The 23,707-nt window shown below is 45.2% G+C and overlaps 1 protein-coding gene across 2 annotated transcripts in view; it reads right to left on the reverse strand.

The window, feature by feature from the left end:
* Nucleotides 1-745: 745 nt before the first annotated feature.
* The window catches only part of samd14 (sterile alpha motif domain containing 14), a 28,412-nt gene continuing 5,450 nt past the window's right edge, over nucleotides 746-23,707 (reverse strand). For both annotated transcript variants that reach the window (XM_049013141.1, XM_049013140.1), the window contains exons 3-10: nucleotides 10,997-11,154; nucleotides 9,773-10,103; nucleotides 8,558-8,645; nucleotides 8,400-8,468; nucleotides 7,731-7,860; nucleotides 4,691-4,804; nucleotides 3,281-3,436; nucleotides 746-1,483 (exon numbers count right to left, since the gene is read on the reverse strand). In XM_049013141.1, coding sequence (XP_048869098.1) covers nucleotides 1,328-1,483; nucleotides 3,281-3,436; nucleotides 4,691-4,804; nucleotides 7,731-7,860; nucleotides 8,400-8,468; nucleotides 8,558-8,645; nucleotides 9,773-10,103; nucleotides 10,997-11,154 — 1,202 coding nt within the window. In that variant the 3' untranslated portion in view covers nucleotides 746-1,327. The remainder of the gene's footprint in view (nucleotides 1,484-3,280; nucleotides 3,437-4,690; nucleotides 4,805-7,730; nucleotides 7,861-8,399; nucleotides 8,469-8,557; nucleotides 8,646-9,772; nucleotides 10,104-10,996; nucleotides 11,155-23,707) is intronic.

Genomic DNA, 23,707 nt, shown 5'->3' on the forward strand with positions numbered 1-23,707 from the left:
GGTACAGTATATCTTGACACAATCATTAAATTTGCAAGACTTCCTAAGTTCTGTTCCCTACGACAGTTTTAGGTTAACTTGTTGTCTTAACCCAGCTAAGTATGATAGTCCTTGGGACATGAAAATTACACAACTTTTATGTGCAGCGATCGTGATTGGTGGTTTGCTGTGCATGTCACTCACTAGCACCAAACTATATTTAAAACTGTATTTAAAAACACTTAAATCAGAGTAAATTATAACAGACAGGCTTCTGTTGTAGATTAGTCATGGAAAATGGGATCCGTGCGAGATTTTGTATCAAGCAGCAAAAAAATTGTAGCGTGATGTGTCTGATTTAATTTGCCTTACTTGACATCGCACATCCTGCAATGTGATTATTGCACATGTTGAAACAATATATTGTGCTGCCCTAAATTTTATTAATCAAAGTTTTGCCCCTAAGCTTCAGCCCAGGTCACCCCTGGACTTGCATACAGTAAATATCTCATTTAAATGCATTATCTCCAAAACCAGTTTTCTGACTACTGTTGTACTGCCATTTCCCATGTGTAAAAAACAAAAGTGCTTCATTATACTATCAGCACTTGGAAACTGGGCCCATTGAGGAAAGAGGAAAGTATAAGAAATGCAACACCAGGACTGTACAGCTCTCCCTTAACAGATGCCTCTTGTCACATCCTGTCAGAAATGGAACATAAAATGGCTGATTGGTTATTGTGTGTGAGTTCATACAATGACATGGTTTTGTTTACAACAATTTAATGCATTTATATAAGTGGAACGAAAAGACAGCCACAACAACAGGTCAAAACAACAACACAAGTGCAGTTGCAACAAAAGAGGTCTGTGACCAGTCCAGGAAACGTGAAGGAACAACCTCTTGGGTTAGACCATCTTTCCATCTTTCAGGGTGCCTTGTTTCTGCAGGATTTGTCTTCATGGTCTGTATTCAAGTGGGGCCTCCCATCTTACAAAATGGATTTTAGGGGATTTGGTTCACATAATTTGTCTCACAAGTTATTTTTACAGGTCGTAAAAAAAGCTTGATTTTCAATCTGAACTGCTTCTGGGTAATTAGCTAATTGATTTTAAGAGTAAAACACTATAATAAACACATATTTTGAACATCTTGGCTGTGTTGTGCTTATGCGATAACTTACTGGGTTTTCTGAATGAGGCATTGAAAAATGTTTTCCAAGTACATTTTGAGCCAGATATGAGTAGCTTTTTTTGTTTGTCAAAATATTTTTTGGACTCTCCGCATCCTCATTCTCGTACGTGTCAGAGAGAGCGTGAGTGTGCTCACACTGCCCCCTGGTGGCTACTAGCTCTTGCGCTGTTCCTGATCCTTCTTCCGCTGCTTCTCCTTCTGTTTCTCCAGCTTTTCCAAGGCCTTGCGCTCCTTCTCGGCTGCGGCGTGTATATCCTTGAGGCGGCGCTTCAGCGCACTGCGGTCCGATGAGCTGATCACGCCAAGGCCCTACGCAGGTGCACACACACATGGTAAGATGCAGATAGATGATGCACGAGCTGTAATTTCTCCAGGAACCTGGTTTAGCAACAGACAGCTCAATAGACAAGACCAAGACAGCAGAGAGGACAGTGTTACAAATCACTGATTTTATAGGATTATATGGTATATTGCTGTGAGGTACATTGGCTCAGTGGGTAACACAATAGTCTCTTTGTTATGCATTTTATTCCAGTTTCTGCTTCCCCCATGTGTTTTGACATTTCCTCCCACAGTCCAAAACACATGCGTCAATGTGAACTGGTGTCTCCAAATTGCTATTAGTGTGAGTTTGTGTGTCTCCATGTGTGCTATGTGATGGACTGACTTGGGTTGATCTTTTCCAGTACGTGTCTTGTCTCATGCCCTTTTGAGTGAGCAGTTAACATTGTCCCACTTTTAAGGAGATTATCAATGGATATTATTATTTATTGTTATTATGGAAACCTAGCCTAGTAGCACTTGACGCCTTGACATCTGTATGCTTGTGATGTAATTGTATGTCACTTTGGAAAACTGTCTGCTAAACTAATAGACTGTATGTAAATGTGAATAAGGCTATGTGATGACAGCGATCTGCTAACTCACCTCACTTATCTGTCTAACATATTCCATCCCTTAACAATCTTTTTAAATGGAGAGCGAAACTGAATATATTCATCAGTCATAATCAGAGGTGGAGATTTCAGGTCCAGAAAGTTTAAATCCAGACCAGGATTTTGTTTCAACCAACCAGTTGAGTACTCTGTGACTTGTGACTCTTTATGCTTAACTGGTTGGTTGAAACAAAATCGTGGTCTGGATTTGTACTTTCTGGACCTGAAATCTCCACCTCTGGTCATAATCGTTTAAGCTATTTAGGATTCCTTAAGGAGTGATTCAGTTCCAGTTTGCAATCAGAAGGTATGATCATGGTAAATCAAGGAAAGTACATGCTGATATAGTTTCATTCTCCAGGGTAACATGGTCACGTTTTCTGTGCTAAGGGATGTAATGCCGCTTGGTTATTGTCCTGCGTAATTCCAAAATTAGGCCTTCTTTTTGGGACACAGTAATCTGGTCATTTAACAGGCCCCAAATACTTTTAAAAACACAAATTCAGTTTTGGTCAGACATTTGCTAAAATGTCTGTCCGTAGCACAAATAAAACATACTATAGGGTCTTGGTCTGGGTAAAGGCACACAAGCACGCTGACTGTGTATCACTGTAAGGTACATAAGCACATTGGCTGTGTGTCACTGTAAGGAATCTAAGCTCACTGTAGGACACGTAGACACACTGGTTGTGTGTCACTGTAAGGTACATACACTGGCTGTGGATGTATACGTAAGGATGCACAGGGGCCAGACAGAGAGATGGCCTCTCTTTATTGCCCCTGGATTAGTTATTAAAGTCATTACTGCAGGGTTTGCAGGTTTTGCATAGATGTCCATTGGGGTGTTCAAAACCAAAACCCCTGATTTTTCTGAAGGGATCCTGGGACCTAATGATGCCCACTTTGTCAGCACATATTTCACATGCACAGATCGAGCTATTATTTACTGCAATTAGCATGGACATTTACCCACAGTGACATACAAGTAAGGTAAATAGCAAATTACAAACATGCTGATAAGGAGTCGACTAGCCATAAGTGCAGCTGGGCTGAGCTTCCAGTGAACACCCAGTTACAAGTGTAAGCAGTACTGGAGAGAGAGCTGTACAACACCATTCAAACTTAATTATTAGGCACTTCTGTCGACTTAAGTCTTCCTCTATTTACCCACTTTAAGTTTGCAGCTGTCCATCTGTAGCAGCTGCTCTCCATCAATGTCCTTGGCAGTGAATTCTGGAATATATTGCTCCATGTTTAACCCTTTCAGCCACTGGCACACCTGCTGCGTGCTCCAAGCTGATACCAGGCACAGTGGTTCATCCAGCAGCTGCCATTCGGGAAGCAGAAGAGGACAGAAAGGTGACAGACATGAGTCACATCTGACTGCTGTAGCCCCAGTACAATATATTTATGGATGGATCACTCCTGAAAGTTAGCGGCTCTACATGTCAAGGTTACAGTCAGTATGAGAATGAGGTATATATTCATTCATTCATTCATTCATTCATTCATTTTCCATACCCGGTTGTGCTATGCAGGGTCACTGGGATCTGGAGCCCAGAAATAACAGGCACAAGACAGGGAATAAGCCAGGATAGAGTGCTAACCCATCACAGGACACTCCGTGGCATATAAACTCCTGCAAATAACTAGAAATTTCAGACCTCTCATTTTATAATGATGCTCGGTGTGGTGGGAATGTCCCCAGTCCGAGACTGTTTGAAATAAGTTGGATAAATATCAAACTGAATCCTGGACAGGGTATTGGTGACAAGCTGAGATGTGTATAAAAGCAGATCTTTGCTACACACGAGCACCGGCTTGCATGGGCGTGAGGGACTGAGAAAGGTGGCACGCTTTCAATTACAGCTATTCTGATGGCTTCCACGGTAAAGCTCACAGTCACACAACGATAATCTGCAGATGAGCAACCATACAATGAGAATTCTTATTAATCCGTCGTAGCAGATTTGCATGCTTTATTAAAAATTCAGCACGCTGGATCGGTAATGACAGAATCATTTTGAAGTTAATCCTTGTACGAGAGAAGCAGCTGGTACTTCGCTGCCCCTGATCACAGACGCGCAGATATCTGCCCGTCCTGCCGCCTGAATGCCAGGCCCCGCCTCACTATCTCAGCTCGTTAGACTGCATCAGGGGGGACCGGGTCACACTCTCCTTCAGAGACAGGCAGGCTAAATCCAGGCCAGCCAAGTGACAAATGAACCATGCCCTTGTTCCTCTTCCCGGCAGTGAGAAGGTCTGAACAGGCCAGTCTTTCATTGGCTGCTAGTGGATTTAACTTGGTTTTTTTTTTAACCCAAAGTGGCAGGAAGCCTCTAGTGAAGCTCTGAGGCCAGTAAATTTGACAATATCACACCCCCAGAGTGTGGCACAAGTGAATATGAACAGTTGCACTTTTAACAAGCTTAAGGTTGTCAAGGTTGCGTTTTGCAAGTTTGACGGGGGGGGGGAATGGCCGGAACAATTCAAGAGGGTATCTCTTCAGCAGAGTGCCGGCGAAGACAGAAGAGTTTCTCCTCAGCATGGTGAGAACAGTAGGGGAGGGCCATCCTCTTACCTCATCCGAGGACTGGGAGAGGGTCTGGTATGGGTGTGAGGACTTAGATTCTGCCCCAGACCCACTGGACACACGGGGGCTCCGAGGACAGAATTCATCACTCAGGGTGGACTCCTGGAGGAGGTGAAACGGGGGAAGGTCTTACAAATGACATTAAGATTAGATAAGATAAACTTTACTGATCCCAGGTGGAAATTCTGGATTTAATAAATTCATGCATACATTACATTTCATGGCCAATATCTCTTGTGTTTATTTGAATATGTCAGTTTCCGTGTGTCTGTACCATTATCTTGAGATGGGGGGGGGGGGGGGGGGGGGGGTGGACCAGAACCATGTGAGATTTGGTAGTGTACAGCAAGTTTAATGGTCTTCCTTTTCGGGAGTAACGGACCAGGCAATGACGAGACTCGCATACTGTAACGAATAAATACCAAAAATAAAGTCTTTTCAGTAAAAGGGGAGAAAACTATGAGGCAGGTACAAGCAAGTCTTAGGGCTGGGACATCAGTCTGGGTTACTGGGGCAAAAAGCAGAGTTATATCCATATCTGGAACAAGGATGGGTGAAGTGAATTAGCAGTGATGATCGGTGTCAGGCTCCCTCTGCTGGGAGGAGTGCCCACTCAGCCTCAGCCCTGCTTTAGCCCTAACTACATGGGCAGACTGATAAAGCTATACACCCGTCATCCATCCACAAAGGCAGAGAACAATCCAGGGTGGGGTGCCAACCCATCACAGGGTGCACTCACATATGCCCATCTACAGGCACTTTGGTAACTCCAATTGTTTTTTGGACTGGGAGGGGTGGATCCGCACGATGACATGGGGAGAACATGCAAACTCCACCCACATGGAGCCGTGGCGGAGACTCGAACCCGGGTCCCAGAGGTGCGAGGCAACAGTGCTAACCACTGTGCCTCCCCCATTTTTAAACAACAACAAACAATCATCTTGCATGAAAATTATCAGCTATTCCCTTCTGGGGGAGTGTGTTAAACAAAAAGAATTGGACAGTAAGTCAGTACAACACAGAGAAAGACTGCAAACATGAAGCATTTCTCAGTTCTGGCTGAACATATGTCTGGATAAATGTCTCCCAAAAGCACATGATTAGATTTCCATACTTCTGCCATGAAGTGGAAACTTATTACATTTTAGAAATGATTTCTGCTACAGTAACGACAATGTGCTTCACTGGTCAGGAGCTGTAAAGAGTCCTATCACTGCTGAAATGATTCCACGTACGGAGCAGGGCTGATGCACTGATGTTTCATCACGTCTCAGCACACAAAAATAATGACAAGGGCAAGACTTCAAGAGAGAGAACTTCCAGGGTTCATTGTGGTGCAAAGTAAAAGTGACTCCTGTCAGACTGTTTAAACATGACCCCCCCCCCCAGCACACAACACCAGTCCTGGGTCATTGTAACACCTCCCCCAGCAGAGAATCAGAGTCCTTCCCTCCCAGTGCCTGGCAAGCAGCAGTTGCAGAAGCAGACTCTGCAGAAATACTAAGCTTGTTAAGAAGTCATTACTCCAGGCGGGGCAGGCGGAGGAAACCTAATGGACATGGTTTTCCTGTAATTGATTTGCAGATGGTGAATAAGAACCTCACACTGAAAAGCACGAAGAGACACAAAAGAGCTGAACCTGCAGTAAAGAGAGAACTTCCCAGACTCCTTTTGACTTACTGTGTTTACTGATGATGTAAAACGGAATTTGTGCATTATGGGTCACTTGGTGCATAGACATGTATGTTCTACAAAACTGACCTAACCAACCATTAATGCATTTGTGGTGGGGGTGTAGTCAGGTTTGCTTTGGAGATTAAAACGAGGCTGATGGAATAATGGCACCAAAAATATCCAGTCCAGTAGTATTTATAACAGTGAACAAAGGAATTAGACAACAGCGGCTCTGTTACAGTCTGTCCTTTGGAGACGCGTAAGGTAGCTGGGTTATCTCCATAGTCTTTAGGAAAGAAGCCCTATGGAGTCTTGCTATTGCAGCATCCACAGTTCAGGATGGAAAGTAGTTTTTTTCCATACGGAATGACAGTGAGTCAGTTTTCAGGCTTTGAATAAAGACACTGAGAACAGGAATAAAAGGCTCTAATGTTCAGCACCGTAAAGATTATGGTGTTTTTCTGTAGTTCCAGAGATGGTAGAGTGCTGGACTAGTTTGTATTGATGGACTTCTTGGTTATTCTTAGAGTACTTGCTACATTAAGTGGTGCTTTCTGCCAAAATGAATTAAATATCTTAACATCCTCTAGCAGTTTATCCATTTCAGGCTTTTTTTTTTGATGTGCTTAAGGTAACCTTGCAGGGCTCTCCTGATTACTGCTGTCCTTCATCCACAGTTCGCTCCTCCATTTCCTTAACCACTATCCACAGCACCACTGTCCTCTGCGATTGGTTCCTCCCAACCATGTGACACTGAAGTGAAATATTCCACTCTGACAGTAACCTTCCCCAGTTTCAGATTTTGATACCGGAGAACATGGCAGCCGCAGCCAACGTCAAAGAAATGTGAAAATTATGTGAAGGACTGTTACATATTTTTCTTCTTCTTTCTGGCACCTTTGTGTTAGATCTTCACAGATATTTTCTGCCCTAAAGGTAGTAACATGTTGCTAGAGTCCGCAGACTTGCTGCTGAAGTATGATGGTGAAAGTAAAATGAGACTGGCAATGAAAGATTGTGTCCTCATCCAGTTCATCAATGCGTTATATGTTATAAAATCACTGCCGACATTTCAGCCTCACATTTTATGATATTCCATTTTTGTTTTGACAGTGCAATCATTCATTTTAGGTTATTGCTACAAGATATCCTATATATGTATTGCTGTTAGAAGGCATACAATCTCATGCTATATCTGAACAAAACCAGAATAACAAGGTCATTTGTCTCCTTGGAAAAGCACAAACTGCTGAACTTCAGTATAACAACCCCTGACACACAAAGAGGCCCATCAAACACACAAACGCAATGTTGCATATGGTTTGGGGATGCTGCTGCCGTGACTGCAGGTTACCTGGGAAGCGGACCTGCAGCTTGGTGAGCTGGCCTTGGGGGAGGACGCAGAGCCCCTGATGTTCTCAGTGAACCAGGAGAAAGGCACGAAGGGGGGGCCAGAGGACCTGGATGGACTTTCAGAGGGCTCCCTGTGGGTTAGACTGGGTTAGTCTCTCCACAAAGGCAGAGTCACTGTCTCCACAAAAAGGCGAAAGAGACCCTCTCCTCTCACTTTCTGCCTGCATTACACATTCTGTGGAAACCTTATAAAGCCACTCATAATTGCATCATATGAGTACATACTAGGGCTGTAACAGTATACAAGTATTTGTCATGTGTCTCTTCTGTTACATCATTTTCGTGTCAGTAGACACAATGTAACAAATAAATACATGTATTGACACTGGCAGAATCTAAATGTTTTTGTTCATTTTGTTCATATTTATCCCTTGGGGACAAATAAAGTTATTTGAATTGAATGGAATTTTACGTATTTATTTTTACGATGTGCAAATAAGCACTTCTTAGCTTTTGTTAGTCAGACACGTTGACAGATGCACAGAGGCAGCTGATTTACAATTGTTCTCTGTTGCCTTGCTGTATTGAAGTTCAGGGTGTGTGTTATACAGTAGGCAGTGAGGTCAGGTTGCCCAAACACTCAGGGTTAATGTTACTTCTGTGAACTCACCTGCTTCCCACTGACAGCCTGTTAGACTTCTCCTTCTTAACTTTTCCATAGGAACGTCGCAGTGTAACCCTGCCAGGAGAAAAAGATGATCAGTCAGAAAATTCACAACGAACATGTAAAATCATTGATGTACGCCCAACACACCACTAGGGACTGACCCCAGATCCAAGAATCTCCTCTTGGTTTTTTTGTCCAAGATCACTGTGGGACTGCCTGGCTCCGCAGGGCTACTGTCCAGACCATCATCTGAATACAAAGAGGTGTTGACAACACTTCACAACATTGCATCAAAAGAGCAGTGATGTCGAGCAGTGAGCTGCCTTTTCATTAGTGATCCCTAAATGGGTAGCAGTTTGTTTTGATTCCAAGCCTAGTCTTGGCAGCTCAGGGCAAAAGCTACTGAGCATTAGAAGGTAATTCTGTTCTTGATTTTTTGGTTCTCAAAAATAATTATCTGAAAACTGGAACCTTGAATTTCCCAGAAATTGGAAGCTTGCAATAGAAGATTTTATATAATTTGGTAACAAATAACATACCAACCTTCATTTTCATGTCCTAAACCTTCCATTCAAAACTCAACATGTGATTTACATTTCAATAAAACCAATGATTTCTCGTCTATTCTCAACCTCAAAACAGTCAATTTTCCTGTCACATGTGATATTTGATAACTAATCATGGCTGATTTTGCAATACGGAGCAGAGACAGACAGCATCTGCAGTTCAGTGTCCTTCTGGTAAATTGAAATCCATCAGCGGGATTCTCTCTAAAATCAATCGCATCGTTGTACAGCTCTGGAAAAAATGAAGAGACCACTCTACATTTAGTAAAAATCTTCTTTTTTGAAATCCTGGTTTAATTGTGGTTCTGCTAGCAGAAGGCTGTGCTGGTTCAAAATTTCTAAGACAGCAGTACTCAAGAATAAAGTGAAGCAGGAGACACTGGGAACGACCAGAAACCATCCATGTAGAGGGCAGAAGCACTTTGTAATGTCGGAGACGACTGTCAACTTATCAGGCAATTTCTCATGAATCGTAGGATGACATCAAGTGACCTTCAGCAGGAATGGGGAACATTAAGTGCAGGTGCGAAGTGCACTGCTAGGACAGTGTGTATTAGGCTCCTAGAAGCAGGACTGAAGACCCATAAAGCAAGGAAGAAGCCTTTCATCAATGAGAAACAGAGAAGAACCAGGCTATACACACACTCATAAATTGATAAATGAGTGAAAATTTTGCTGTGTCTCTTTGTTTTTCCCAGAGCAGTATATGGAAGGTAAAGCCTGGCATTTTAAGGTAGCAGTGCTGGAATTCCCAGTTTTAAGTGACACTAAGGTGAGAGTCAGCTGTCAGAATAGTGACAGCAGTGTGACCTTCGCTCTCGGCGTGCTGCTCCCGGCGGATGTAGACGGGCGAGCTGTCCGAGCTGGGGCAGGACTTGGAAGGTGAGCCCGTAGGAGTGAGGCACAGGGCCTCCTGTGACGGCGTGTTGGTGAGCTGCTTATAGCGCCCCCGGGGGGCGGGCAGGGCGACCTCGCCTTCCTCCAGGCTGCGGCGCACCATGGAGGTGTCGAAGGTGAAGGCCGGGCTCCGGAGCACGGGCGAAGAGGAGAGCAGGGAGTCAGGCGAGACAGACGGACCGTGGATGACCGAATGGAGAGGAGACCGCATGTTGTGCATGGGGCTGCCATGGCCGTCCAAAGACTTCAGAGACAAACACACAAGACGACGAGCTGCTGCGGCGTTTCCTATGACCCATTTCACTCAGATCATCAGAAGTGTGTGTCGGTACAAACCAGTGTCAGGGATATGAGGCACAGTGTGCGACGAGGCAGGATTATGTAATAGACGTAGTAGCACAGTATAGCATAGAGTCTTTTGTGTATGTCTCATTTTTAAATTCCAGCAAATCTTTAAAGCACATTGTCTCTGAAAATATGTCATACTTCTGTGCTGTCAGAATAATGGCAGACACGTATCTGCATGTGTAATGTTGTTTTCACTAGTAAGGCAGGATGCTGACATACACTGAGCAGGTTTCAAAGAATCTAGAAAGCAGCTGAAGTCTATGGGCTCCTTGTGGCTGGTATTAAAATGCCAACTTCAGTAAAATTGAGCATAACTTCAACTGAGGGGTGTAGGAACTGGGGGGCATGTACCCCCCTCCCCAATATTTAATATGGCTTCATTCATCCCCTTCAAAAAAATAAACCTTTACATTTAAATTACTAAGTTGTGTCCTCACCAATATCAAACTTTCTCCTATGCCATTATTTCACCTTCACCGGTAAACACGAGTCTTCTAAATCACTGTTTATCTGGTTTTTGTCATTACATAATATGACACGATAGTGTATTTTGTCATAAATCATATGAAAAGGAGAGAGTCTCCCCCAGACTGTATGGTAAATGCAGGGGAGGAGACCATCTCCCCCATATTACGGTAAACGTAGCAGAGATTACCGTCTCATTTAAACTTTACGGTAAACGCAGAGGAGGTGACCATCTCCTCCCAACATTACGGTAAACGCAACAAATGTGACCATCTCCCCCAAACATTACGGTAAGCACAGCGGAGTTAACATGTTCTGCAGCACCTTCCTCTCCAGGCTCTCGTCTCCCTCAGTGGAGCTCACGCTGTCACGGAACCGCGAGCGCGAGGGGCGGTGCCTCCTGGCTTTGACGGACAGCTGAGCACGGGCCTTCTGCAGACTGCTGTCGAGTAACTCTGTCTCTGGGATGGCTTCGTTCAGATCTAAAAGGGATAGTGGAGCAGAAACGCACTAATGATCAAAGACACTCAAGTGCCAAATACACAAGTACTAAATCTCACTGACGGCTATTTTAAAATCACGAACTTGCAACGTCAACTTGCCGATAATTTGAAGTTTATAAAATTGCCATACATGGTTGAATCCTGATAAGTGTTTACCCCCTAGAGGCGGAAGGAGCTCTTGCTACACAAACAGGAGCGCCCTCTAGTGAAGGGACATGAAGAGGAGGAAGACCCTACTCCTTCAACCATTCCACATTCGGGCATGACTGAAAAGAAAATGAGACGTAACCAAATACATGCTGCTGCACCCGTGACGGAGATATATGACCTGAAACACTGCAGTAAATATCCTTCTGTATGTAAGTTTTAAGTGCATAAGCTGCATTTGACAGAGGTGTGTGCTGAGCAAATAAATAATGCAAATAATGTAAAACGATTTCTATGGTGCCACACTTGTTGCTGAAGTGGAACCTGAGGTCTCCGGGGACAGAGACTGGCAGGGAAAGTGTGCAAAGTGGCCCACGCAGCACCCCCATTCCTCAGGGAATCCCCGGCCAGGTTCACCTTAACATCATGCACAGATGGGTCCTGCCTTTACACACAAGGCGGATTAGATTGGTAGAAACCTGTCCATTTTGTTGATACCAAACCAGACACTAGGAAGTCCTCAGAAAGTTGTGTTTTTCCATCCATCCTTTTTCCATAGGCACGTGTGCTTTGCAGGGTCGTGGGGGGCACAGTGCCTATCCCAGAAGGTACAGTATGGGCGCAAGGCAGGGAGGGGTGGGCAACCCATCGCAGTACAGGAGTTTTTCTTTCCTTGAAAATATTATTTGACTGTTTGCCAATAGTGTTAACTGGTAGACTTCTCCAAGGCCTGCGACCCTCTGTGGTGTGTGTGTGTGTTGGGGGGTGGGGGGAGGTTGTGCTTCATTGATCTATACAGCTATATCGTCTGGAGCTGGAGCTCCTGGTAAGACTCCCCTAGGTGAACAGATCTGTGGGAAGAAGCCACATACTATAATCCATCAAAGTTCCCCACCTGATTGGTACATGGGCGTAAATCATGGGGGGATGGGGGGTTGTAACCCACCCAGTAAACAAAATTAGCCAACAGAACCCCCTGGAGCCACTTAAATGGGTGTAGACCTCAACCTCACCCAATCTTCAACCCAATGTTATGCCCTTGGGTTGGTACCAAGAAAGACCAGGGTATCCTGTCTGGAATAGGGTTACCGAGACCCACCCCCCCCTTCCCCCCCCCAAGAAGTGTAAGCTGTAGGGTGGTCTGGTGGTTGGGTCACCCGCCCAACCTGGCGAGAAATGGCAGCGCGATTTGGGCAGAAGGCATGAGTGGGAAGGACACAGATGGATCAGACCTTGGCATGGGACAGTGGATCAGGAAGTATGTAATGTTACCTTCCCCACAGACGAGGAGCTTAAGCTATTTTGGGAGATAGAAAGGTATTGGCTGGATGTAGCTGACCATATCTCAACACACAGAGATGAATTCCATGTGCTGACGGAAGCCAGTGACATCATGTCTAAGTGAAACATCTTCAAGGTTTCAATTGTTGCCTAAAGGTTGGTGCTGGTCAGGATGACATCCCTAGGACCTGCTGGTGAACACCAGTGGTTAGGGAAGCTGTTTAGTTGAAAAAGGAAGCCTTCAGGGCAGTGCTGCACTCCTGAGTTGGATAAAAGAGAATGACAGGCATGAAGAGCTGTAACAAAGGCAATGGCAGAAGTTTGGCTATGGGCGGAATTTGGAGATGTTTTAACAACCCGGTAATTGTGAGGGGGAGACGGGACTTTGCTCAGGTTGTGTTCAACAGGAGTGAATAAGTGCTGACCGGCTCTGGTCAGTGGAAGGAACTCCATCTGGTGGAAACTTCTGGTGGATCAGACTCTATTACTACAGCTAAAGTTTCTATGCTGGTCAGAAGGCTCCCTAGTGGAACGACTGCAGGGGTGGATGAAATCCATTTGTAAATATTGGGGGACTAGTGGCTGTGTTCTAGCTATAGTGCAGCACAATGGTCAGCATCTAACAAACCTTAAGCCCTGAGGAAACTCTGCACAATAGTCGAACCAAGTATTCAGGAGAAATATTGCAGATTCTGACCTGGCTGTAGAACAGTGGACCAATCATTCTTCTCAGAGTTGTGTGAGGATTTGCGGCCATATACTAGTCAGTGCTTTGTGGATGTTGAGAAAGCATATTAATTGCATACCCCAGCATATACATACGTGGGAGGTACTGCAGGGATACAGGTTACCAAGATCGCTACGTTACAGTCTTCATTTGGATGTAGTAAGAGCTTTAACTGCATACTTGGCACAAAGTCAAAGTCATTTAGAGTGGGTGTTACTCTCTGGTGAGTGTATTCCTTAAGAGGAGACAGGGGAAGTGATTTGAGGATCTCACAAGGATGCCAGTAAGGAGCTGCTCTGTGCAGAGGTCCTGTGGCAGATACAGGACACGTTGCAGGGAATATATTTCCCGGCAACTTTGAGAATGGCTGAGGATCCCCAAAAACAACCTAGGGTCTAGGACCCTGGATTGAACGGCCTGATTTGAAAAGCCACTTTGTGTGTCATGGCGGGAGGGATGAAAGACTCAACGGCAGGTATGGTTGCAAAACAAAATGGGGTTAATTAAACACACAGAACATAAAACAGGAAATAAACCAGATTGCAAGGGATCAAAATGGGAGTTGCAGAGGAAGGCAGGGCACAGGCAATATGAGGGTACAATGTCAAAGACAGGACAGGGCAACACAGGATTGAGAAGCCGGTATATATGGGACTAATGAGGGAGCTAACGAGAGGCAGCTGGGAGTGAATAACGCAAGGGTTAGGAACAAGAGGTAAGACAAATGAGTAACAGTTGTGGCTTGTTAGGGTTATGCTAGGGAGGAGACAGGAGGGTCAGGTGGACATGGCAGGCAGGATGTGACACTTTGACCCTCATAAGGAAAAGTGGTGAGAAGATAATGATGATGATTAAGTGGGGGTAACTGACCTTAGGGCCACTACTGTAATCCTTTCTAGATGGAATGAAGACACACATGCGAAGGTGAAAGTCATGACCATACCTCTGTTTGAAAAACAATATTACTTAAACTTATATAAATGGACTCATATTTAACATTTTACATTACAATTACACTGCAATAAACATATAATGAAGTTAATAGGAGTCAAACATTTTTGAAATGTTGAAACTTTTTTCAATAAATTATATGGTTAATTAGTAAAAAACTACATAATACAATTTACTTTCAGGATCTTAAAGCAGTGCTGTTGAATTCAATTTCATTCAATACACCATCATTTATAACAAGTAATTAATTATAAAGAGATATGAAAGGTCGTCCTCTCTGGTCATCAAGTATAGCAGAATTCAAGGGCACTTTCAATTCCTTCTATTAAGAATTCAGATTGCATTTGTGGGTAGTCATTCATACCGATCTGTACTAAAACAGACGTCTTAAAATACTGACAGGGGTCTCAAGCAAACTGTACATGCCACATAAAGTTGATATTTTTATTCAAAACTGCTTATTTTTTACCTGTAGACAATTTACTTGATAAATGAAGGCTATATACATTTCTTATACTTAACTTTGCAACCCTTCTGGAATTTGAACTAAAAAACACAATTTAAACATTATGAAACCATTAATTATCATGAAACTAGACAAAGGAATTACAAATATAGTAGTCTATTTGATGCATGTTCTGTCTATTCTTAATATGCTTTTGTTCTTTAATAATTGCAAGGTTATTCTGTTGAATGTATTGTTGAAATACATTATGAATAACAGTGTTAAAAAAGCTAACTAATACTCCTTTGTTCATTCATCTTCCCTAAGAGCTTACCCAGCATAGGGCTACACTGAGCTTGGGGCCTGTCCCAGGCAGCAGAGTGCACCAGCCAGGGAGTGTCCTTCACATGGTGCCCATTCATCATCAGTACAAAATCTCATACTATGGGTGTTTCAGACATGCCAATTCACTAAACTGCATGTTTTTGGACTAAGGGAGGAAATTCAGACAAGCCCAGGGAAAACCTGCTAATTCCACACAGACAGAGCAAAGGACAGGGAGAAACCCCCCAGCACTGAGCATGCAAGAACACAGCGACACCCACCGCACCCCCATGGTTTTATGTGAATCTTAAAAGGTTTGGCTGTGTGTACACATACTGTACAGTTTGCTTGGGTGCATATATAGATGTGTACAACTTAAAAGACTTATCCAGAGGACACAGAATTGATGCTGAAAGTTGACGTTGTAACATAAGAGAACGGATGCTGTCCTCTGTCATATTGAGAGAGGAATGGTAACTTTCACTTTCCTTGAACAAACAATAACAGTGAAAATAAATCAGGATCTGAACGGTGCATAAACTGGTTTGAGGGTTACAAAACTGTTCCCTTATGGAGGAAATGTGCTCCTCACTCATTCTGGGAGTGTATCAGAGCTCAGAGCTCCTGTAGCATAATCAGATCCTCCCTGAACCCAATACCGACTGCAGAATATGTGACGTTTCCCATTTCCCCATGATCCTTATGTGGAAGCACTGACTGCCATGTGTAGGCTGGTCTCGGGTTACTTCCTGTTTTTGCACTTAAAGCATTTCAGTCATTCGATTACCAACGAGCAGATTTTTCAGAAAAAAACAAAAACGTGCAATATCCATGTGTTGTAGAGCTTCAATTTTTCACCAGCCCAGCTCTCTGGAAGTAAGTGGAGCGTCTAATGCATTAAATCAATTAATACATGTCCTACGCCGTGACTGAGTCAGACTGCTATTGGCCAGAGAGGCTCTCCATTCAGAGATGCTCTCCTCTATTTCCATCTGCCACAGCGCCGCTCTGCAGTGTGCTCAGAAATTCCCATAGCTAGACAGATAGCGTATTGCTTACATGCTGATCAAAGATGACGGAGGAATGTTCATGGTGCCAGATGAACGTGAACGTGAAGCTAATCATGTTAATTTAAGGTGGCGACTGTCATAAAGAGGGCTGCCAAGAAAGTGGGAGAAATGGATAGACTTTCAGGGGCGCTGGGGAGTGCACCTGTCAGCACCCTGCACCCTGCGTGGCAAATCATTCAGTAGAATTAAGTCAAATAAAACAAGGAGGTGGGGAATATAATTATGGGGATATATTGTGCTATGACCTCATCACTCAAGTTAAATGTTGCATGAGATCAATGTCGTGTCTCTGCATTTGTTCACAAAAGGAGAACAAAAGTGAAAACTGAGTTCGGACTGAGTTCCTGCAGCTCGTCCGCACAGCAAATGCTCAGTAACATCATCCTTCTCTACCCAGCAGCCACGAGGGTGCAAAGCGAGGTGCAACCTGGATGGGATGCCAGCCTGCCGCTGATCGCTGTGGCACTTTCTTACCGCCAATGCAGTGGGGGGCGGGGGATACATTTGAGATCTCTGAGCAGTGATCTGGAGCCAAGCCGGGAGATCTCAGATGACAATGGCACTCTCTTGAATGACTGCTACTCCCAGTAACTCAATGTTTTAGTATGTTAGCCCAAACTTGTGGCACATTATAGTAATATCAGAGTACCAGGCTACAGTCCACATTTCTGTCCACTCATTCCTGAGTCAGTAACAGCATTGTTACTATATTTAAGCAGCAACCCAGTATATACTATCCATCCCTTTTCTGTAACCGCTTGTCCTGTTCAGGGTCACGGGGGGTCTGGAGCCTATGGGCACAAGGCCGGGAAAAACCGACGGGGCGCCAAACCCTTGCAGGGCACATTCACACACCTATGGGCAATTTGGTTACTCCAATTAACCTCAGCATGTCTTTGGACTGTGGGGGACACTAGAGTAGCTGGAGGGAACCGAACAATGACACGGGGAGAACATGCAAACTTCACACACATGGAATCATGGCAGAGACTCAAACCCAGGTCCCAGAGGTAACAGTGCTAACCACTGTGTAACCCAGTATATTTTTCTTTTATTACAAACTGAGCTTTGAAATTTTAACAGCAAATACACCCAGTACCAAAGCAGCCCATTAGGGACCAGGAAAGGACAGAACATTGCTTGCCTGAACAACGGCCAAACAATTTTCCAAAATGGAAATGCAGAAGTAAAGGCAGGCATGTCATCGATCATCTAGTTATGACCTTCTGTCAGCTGTAGGAGGTGCAGCGTCTGTTCAGAAAAGCCAATAACTGTTCTTATAAAATCCTGCTTTTTTCATTCTCCAAGGCCTTTCCCCTCCCCGGGCAGACTGATATAAACAGGAGCTTTGCAGTACTTAGAGAAACCCCTGATTGGCCATTGAGGAAAGCAAAGCAAGCCAGCGTTACCAACAGTGCAAACTCACCATTCAATAGACAGGAATTATAGGAACCACGGCACTGTCTGCTGTGACTGAAATTGGGGCTCGCTTGGGCTTGCTGATGACTGGATTACATGGTTAAAAATGGTTCTATGACTTTGAGAGAAATGCAGAACACTGGCAACCGAGTGCCAACTAAATTGGGGATTATTCAGAAATTAATCTCCAGTGTGCAGCATAACCGAAACAAAATCGCTAAAACAAAATGAGTGACTCGTATAAATGAAACCCAGAGTATTATGAACAGTATGCCTATTGAGCAGCACTTTGCAGGAGGCTCAGGCATCAGAAAAGTGGCCGCATCTCATAAATCCCCCAAACATTCTCTCTTGACAGACCGGTTTCATCTACACTTGTTTTGGCAGATCCATGGCTTTTTCCGTTAATGTAAATGTTCAGCTTTGCTAACTGATGAATCGCTCACGGCCAGAATGACAAGTAAAGCTGCCCGAGAGATTGCTTTGTTCGCATCATGGATACAAGGGATTGTTTGGATATTGTCTAAAAGCAGCTGTGCCCAGTAGCTAATGCCAGAGGGACCAGAATTAATACCTTCAGCATTTATTGCTGTTATTAAATGAAGCGGTTTGCATCAAAGGACATCCAATGCCACCAAGTTTTCCTGTGTGGAATACTAATTCAATTATATTCCACGGTAAATGAACCAAACCACAAATTATTTAAAAAATCTACTTATTTCTCTGTTGCTGTCTAGCCACAAACATATTCTATTTATAAGTCCGTTTTATTTAAAAAAATGCTTTTGGAAAACACTTTGATATATAAAATTGATAACTGCCATTTTCTGAAATTAAACTCTTCATTCATTTTTACTTCCTTTCAGAGCATTAATACTTTTTCTTTTGCTGTCCACTCTGCATTAATGCACACAGGGCATCTATGCACACCAGATAACATCCATTCCATTAGTGGGGATTTAAATGTATTTTTCAAGGCGGGGTTTAAACCTTTAACGGAAATTGGTAACACGCACACTCATAGTGCACTGAGATGCTACCTCCAAGACTTCCTACATGGATCCCAGTTTTATCTATAGTTCTAAGCATATATCAAAATTTCTCTTCTTCATCGGAAATACTTTGTGGTATTTATTAGGGATTGTGGTTGTTACTTCAGTCCAAATCCAGGAAATTTCATTGCCTAGTGTTGAATACTTTGCACGTGCCTATCAATCTAAAGGCACAGAGTAAGTGTACTTAATTCACCTTGTGTGATAAATATCACTCTCAGATAACTGTGAGAGTTTCTGCCAGGCACACAGCCATGCTGGATACGTGTCTGAATGCACGCGCGTGTGCACAGATGATGCGGGATCTTTATGAGCTCCCATTTCACACCATAAAACCCAGCAACATGGTGCTGCATGCCGGTCATCCTATTAAGCTGTCAGCTACAGATTATCACTACGAATAATGGGGCAAGAGATGCATCAGGGCGGATTGCAAGGAGGCTTTGGTGTGCGTTAATGGTCTAATGTGTGCTACGTTACTCTGTTCCTTCCCTGTAGCTGGACCAGAGGAACCATCATCTTAGTGCTGCTAAAACTGCTTAATGTGGAGAATTCATGCAGCAATGATGTTGCAGCCTGTGGACCCCTGACTCTTTAGATTATGATGAGTAAGTGTTTAAATACGCAATCCCATTCAGGGTTACATTTGGCTTGTGCGCTGTGCTTCTTGGAATGGGCATCACATTGTATTGGAAAAATGTTATGTAAGATGGATGGATGGATGGATGGATGGATGTGCAATTCTCCAGCTACAGCACATCCCCTCCCAGCATCCTAACCCACTGAGCCACACCCCCAGCATCCTAACCCAGTGAGCCACATCCCCCCAGCATCCTGACCCAGTGAGCCACACCCCCCCAGCATCCTGACCCACTGAGCCACACCCCCCCAGCATCCTAACCCACTGAGCCACCCCCCCAGCATCCTAACCCACTGAGCCACAACCCCCCAGCATCCTGACCCACTGAGCCACAACCCCCCAGCATCCTGACCCACTGAGCCACACCCCCCCAGCATCCTAACCCACTGAGCCACACCCCCAGCATCCTGACCCACTGAGCCACAACCCCCCAGCATCCTAACCCACTGAGCCACACCCCCCAGTATCCTAACCCAGTGAGCCACACCCCCCAGCATCCTAACCCACTGAGCCACACCCCCAGCATCCTGACCCACTGAGCCACAACCCCCCAGCATCCTAACCCACTGAGCCACACCCCCCAGTGTCCTAATCCACTGAGCCACACCCCCCAGTATCCTAACGCACTGAGCCACACCCCCCAGTATCCTAATCCACTGAGCCACACCCCCCCGGTATCCTAACCCAGTGAGCCACAACCCCCCAGCATCCTAACCCACTGAGCCACACCCCCCAGTATCCTAACCCAGTGAGCCACACCCCCCCAGCATCCTAACCCACTGAGCCACACCCCCAGCATCCTGACCCACTGAGCCACAACCCCCCAGCATCCTAACCCACTGAGCCACACCCCCCAGTATCCTAACGCACTGAGCCACACCCCCCAGTATCCTAATCCACTGAGCCACACCCCCCCGGTATCCTAACCCAGTGAGCCACACCCCCCAGCATCCTGACCCAGTGAGCCACACCCCCCCAGCATCCTAACCCACTGAGCCACCCCCCCAGCATCCTAACCCACTGAGCCACACCCCCCAGTGTCCTAATCCACTGAGCCACACCCCCCAGTATCCTAACGCACTGAGCCACACCCCCCAGTATCCTAATCCACTGAGCCACACCCCCCCGGTATCCTAACCCAGTGAGCCACACTCCCCCCCCCCAGCATCCTAACCTACTGAGCCACACCCCCCCAGCATCCTAACCCACTGAGCCACCCCCCCAGCATCCTAACCCACTGAGCCACCCCCCCAGCATCCTAACCCACTGAGCCACACCCCCCAGTATCCTAATCCACTGAGCCACACCCCCCCAGCATCTATCCCACTGAGCCACACCCCCAGCATCCTAACCCACTGAGCCACACCCCCCCAGCATCCTAACCCACTGAGCCACACCCCCCGGTGTCCTAATCCACTGAGCCACACCCCCCAGTATCCTAACGCACTGAGCCACACCCCCAGCATCTAACCCAGTGAGACACACCCCCCCAGCATCCTAACCCACTGAGCCACACCCCCCAGTATCCTAACGCACTGAGCCACACCCCCCAGTATCCTAACCCACTGAGCCACACCCCCCAGTATCCTAACCCACTGAGCCACACCCCCCAGCATCCTAACCCACTGAGCCACACCCCCCAGCATCTAACCCAGTGAGCCACACCCCCCAGCATCCTAACCCACTGAGCCACACCCCCCAGCATCCTAACCCAGTGAGCCACACCCCCCAGTATCCTAACGCACTGAGCCACACCCCCCAGTATCCTAACCCACTGAGCCACACCCCCCAGCATCCTAACCCACTGAGTCACACCCCCCAGCCTCCTAACCCAGTGAGCCACACCCCCCAGCATCCTAACCTACTGAGCCACACCCCCCCCAGCATCCTAACCTACTGAGCCACACACCCCCGTATCTACAGATAAAGGGAGAGGGAGATAGATGATATTCAAGCAGGTATGTGGTTATAATTATGGAAGCCATGTAGCTCTTCAGGTTCCTAATACCAATTACATCACTGTGATGATTCAGTCCATCCACCTTATTTCTGATCATCTCTTCTAATTTTACCATCAGCTTTTCCACATTTTACTGTCTTTCCCAAATTAATTGATTCTCATAATATACCCCAAATACAGTAGCTTCTTATGTATTTTGCAACACCAAGGTATCATCTGCGCATGTTGTCTCATTTTCCAGCTTTCACATCTATACAGTATAGGTGTAAATGTCACAAAAAAATATCACTTCATGAATGATTCTGGTCTAGAGATATCGCAGTATTTCCGAAGATTTCATTTATTTGCCCTTCGCTGCAGCTCTCCCAAGTGTCAGTCTGTAGTATATGTCTGCGATGTATATCTTGACTATTGGATCCTTTGTTGTTGATGATTGTTCCAAGGAAGTTGAAATGGCCTGAAACATCTTCACCATCAACACTAAAGCTAGCAGCCAGACCTGTAGTCAAATCCCCCCAGGACTGGAACCGGGGAAGCCCATTCTGTGTAATTCTAATCAATGTTGCAAAGAACATGGTAGGTAACTTTAAATAATTTCAGGAAATATCTACATCATTATTTTCTGGAGTTATGTGTATGGTCTCATTCTCCTTGTAATGGTTACAACAAGAGTAAGGGGGGGGGACATAACCAACGCAGTTTGATTCATCATTTATGAACCTGCCTGCATCAGGGAACATGGAGTCACATAGTTACAGGTTCTACTGGATGGTAGCGGATTTATCATTCTGTAAGTCACAGGACACATGCAGAAGGGTTTGTACAGAGCAGACCCACAGTGCACCTCTTAACATGAGCAACTGACCGCTTGCAGGTGCCCAGCTCCTCCGGAAGATTCTCCAATGATTCAGTTAGTCAGAAAACCCCTGCGGCCGGAGGACTACCCCGACTCAGCAGAACTAAGCCCTCAGGTAATAATTAGCAAAAAGAGAAATAAAACCACAGCTTGAGTCACTCATTTCTCTTTCCAGGAGTCCCCAGTCACACAGACCATGCCGGACAGGCAGGAATGGCTGTAGCCAGGTACTTGTAAGGAAAGCTCCAAAAACAAGTTTCTTCTGCAAAAACCTTCTCAGAATCTCAGTGTATCGGATTTACAACCTGATTCATCACGTTCAAATCAATAGAGAGTCTTTACCTTAGCGGCCAGAGTATAATACAGAAAAAATACAGGCAAAACCCTGTGGAAAAGCACAGTATAGACTGGCATAGCTGGATACCAGTATGACCAGCACAATGCATGCTGGTTATATCAGCATATTTGTTGTTTTTAGTGCTGGTGGACCAAACTTCATGTGCAGGTAGACCAGCACCAAACCAGCACCAACCAGCACCTAACCAGCATAGACCATCATAAAAATCATGCTGGTCTTTGTTGTTTTCCTTCAGATGAAAAGCTCATGCGAATTGCTTCACTGTTTGGATCCAGAAGGCTTGGTGTACAAAGTCTTGTTCTCTTAGGACAGTAATTAAATCTATCAAAATCAGGGGGGGCACATGATGGCTTGCAGGGTCCAATCGAATGGTGTCTCCTATTCAGCCCTGAATTATAGTTCAGCAGCACTGGGTGACAGATCAAAGAACCACCATTGTACTATAAGGTATTTACTGCATTAGATCCAATGAGGAAAAGCTGCTACTTCAGCAAAAATTACCCTGCTTGTCAGTGTCTCCCCTAGGCGATGTTAGATGTATAACTCCATGAGCACCACGTCAGAAAGGGCTACAAGGTCTCCCCATCGCATTTTGATAAATAGCACAGATTTAAACAAGGGAATTTTCCATGAGGTGATGGTGTTATTTATAGAGTGGTGAGGCAGTCTGGCCAATGCGAGCTGGAGCATGCGGAGGCCTTCGAAAGCGGAGGACAGCCCGGGTCTCGCAATATCACAACCTAATTAGTCTGCCTTCCTCCCCCTTGCTGACAACCCTCTTAGGTAGTTATCTTATTATTGTGCAAGTAAGCCTCTGGCCACGGCACCAACGGCATGCTGGGAAGCTGGTGGGGTGGAGGGGCGGACATGTCTATAGACACAAATCATTGTCGTAACTGTCACTCCTGTCCAAAGTAAGCATCTCAGGATCGACTGCTCAGACTAATGACGTTGTGCTGTCTAAGCGCAGGCTAATTCAGCGCAATCGCTTTGTAACTCTGTTTGATGTGCATTTACCTGCTTCCCCACCAAAGAAAGGGGAACACTCATGCTTACCTAAATGCAATGCCACGCGCGATTGCCCACATCTGGTCACACCGTATTTAAAGATGCATTAGCTCAGTTTTAATTGTTTAGTCTAAACCCACTGCTCCAAATCAACTGATCCGTGAAGCGAGGTTGTTGGATAGCAGAAGGCCCCTACTCTGCAGCGTGATGTAAACGGCTAATGGACTACGGCTTGAGAAGGTCAGATCATTTAAGCACGATAAGAAGCTGCATGGGGCTATCTGACGGACACAG

The sequence above is a fragment of the Brienomyrus brachyistius genome, chromosome 5, assembly GCF_023856365.1.
Source record: "Brienomyrus brachyistius isolate T26 chromosome 5, BBRACH_0.4, whole genome shotgun sequence".
Classification (NCBI taxonomy): domain Eukaryota; kingdom Metazoa; phylum Chordata; class Actinopteri; order Osteoglossiformes; family Mormyridae; genus Brienomyrus; species Brienomyrus brachyistius.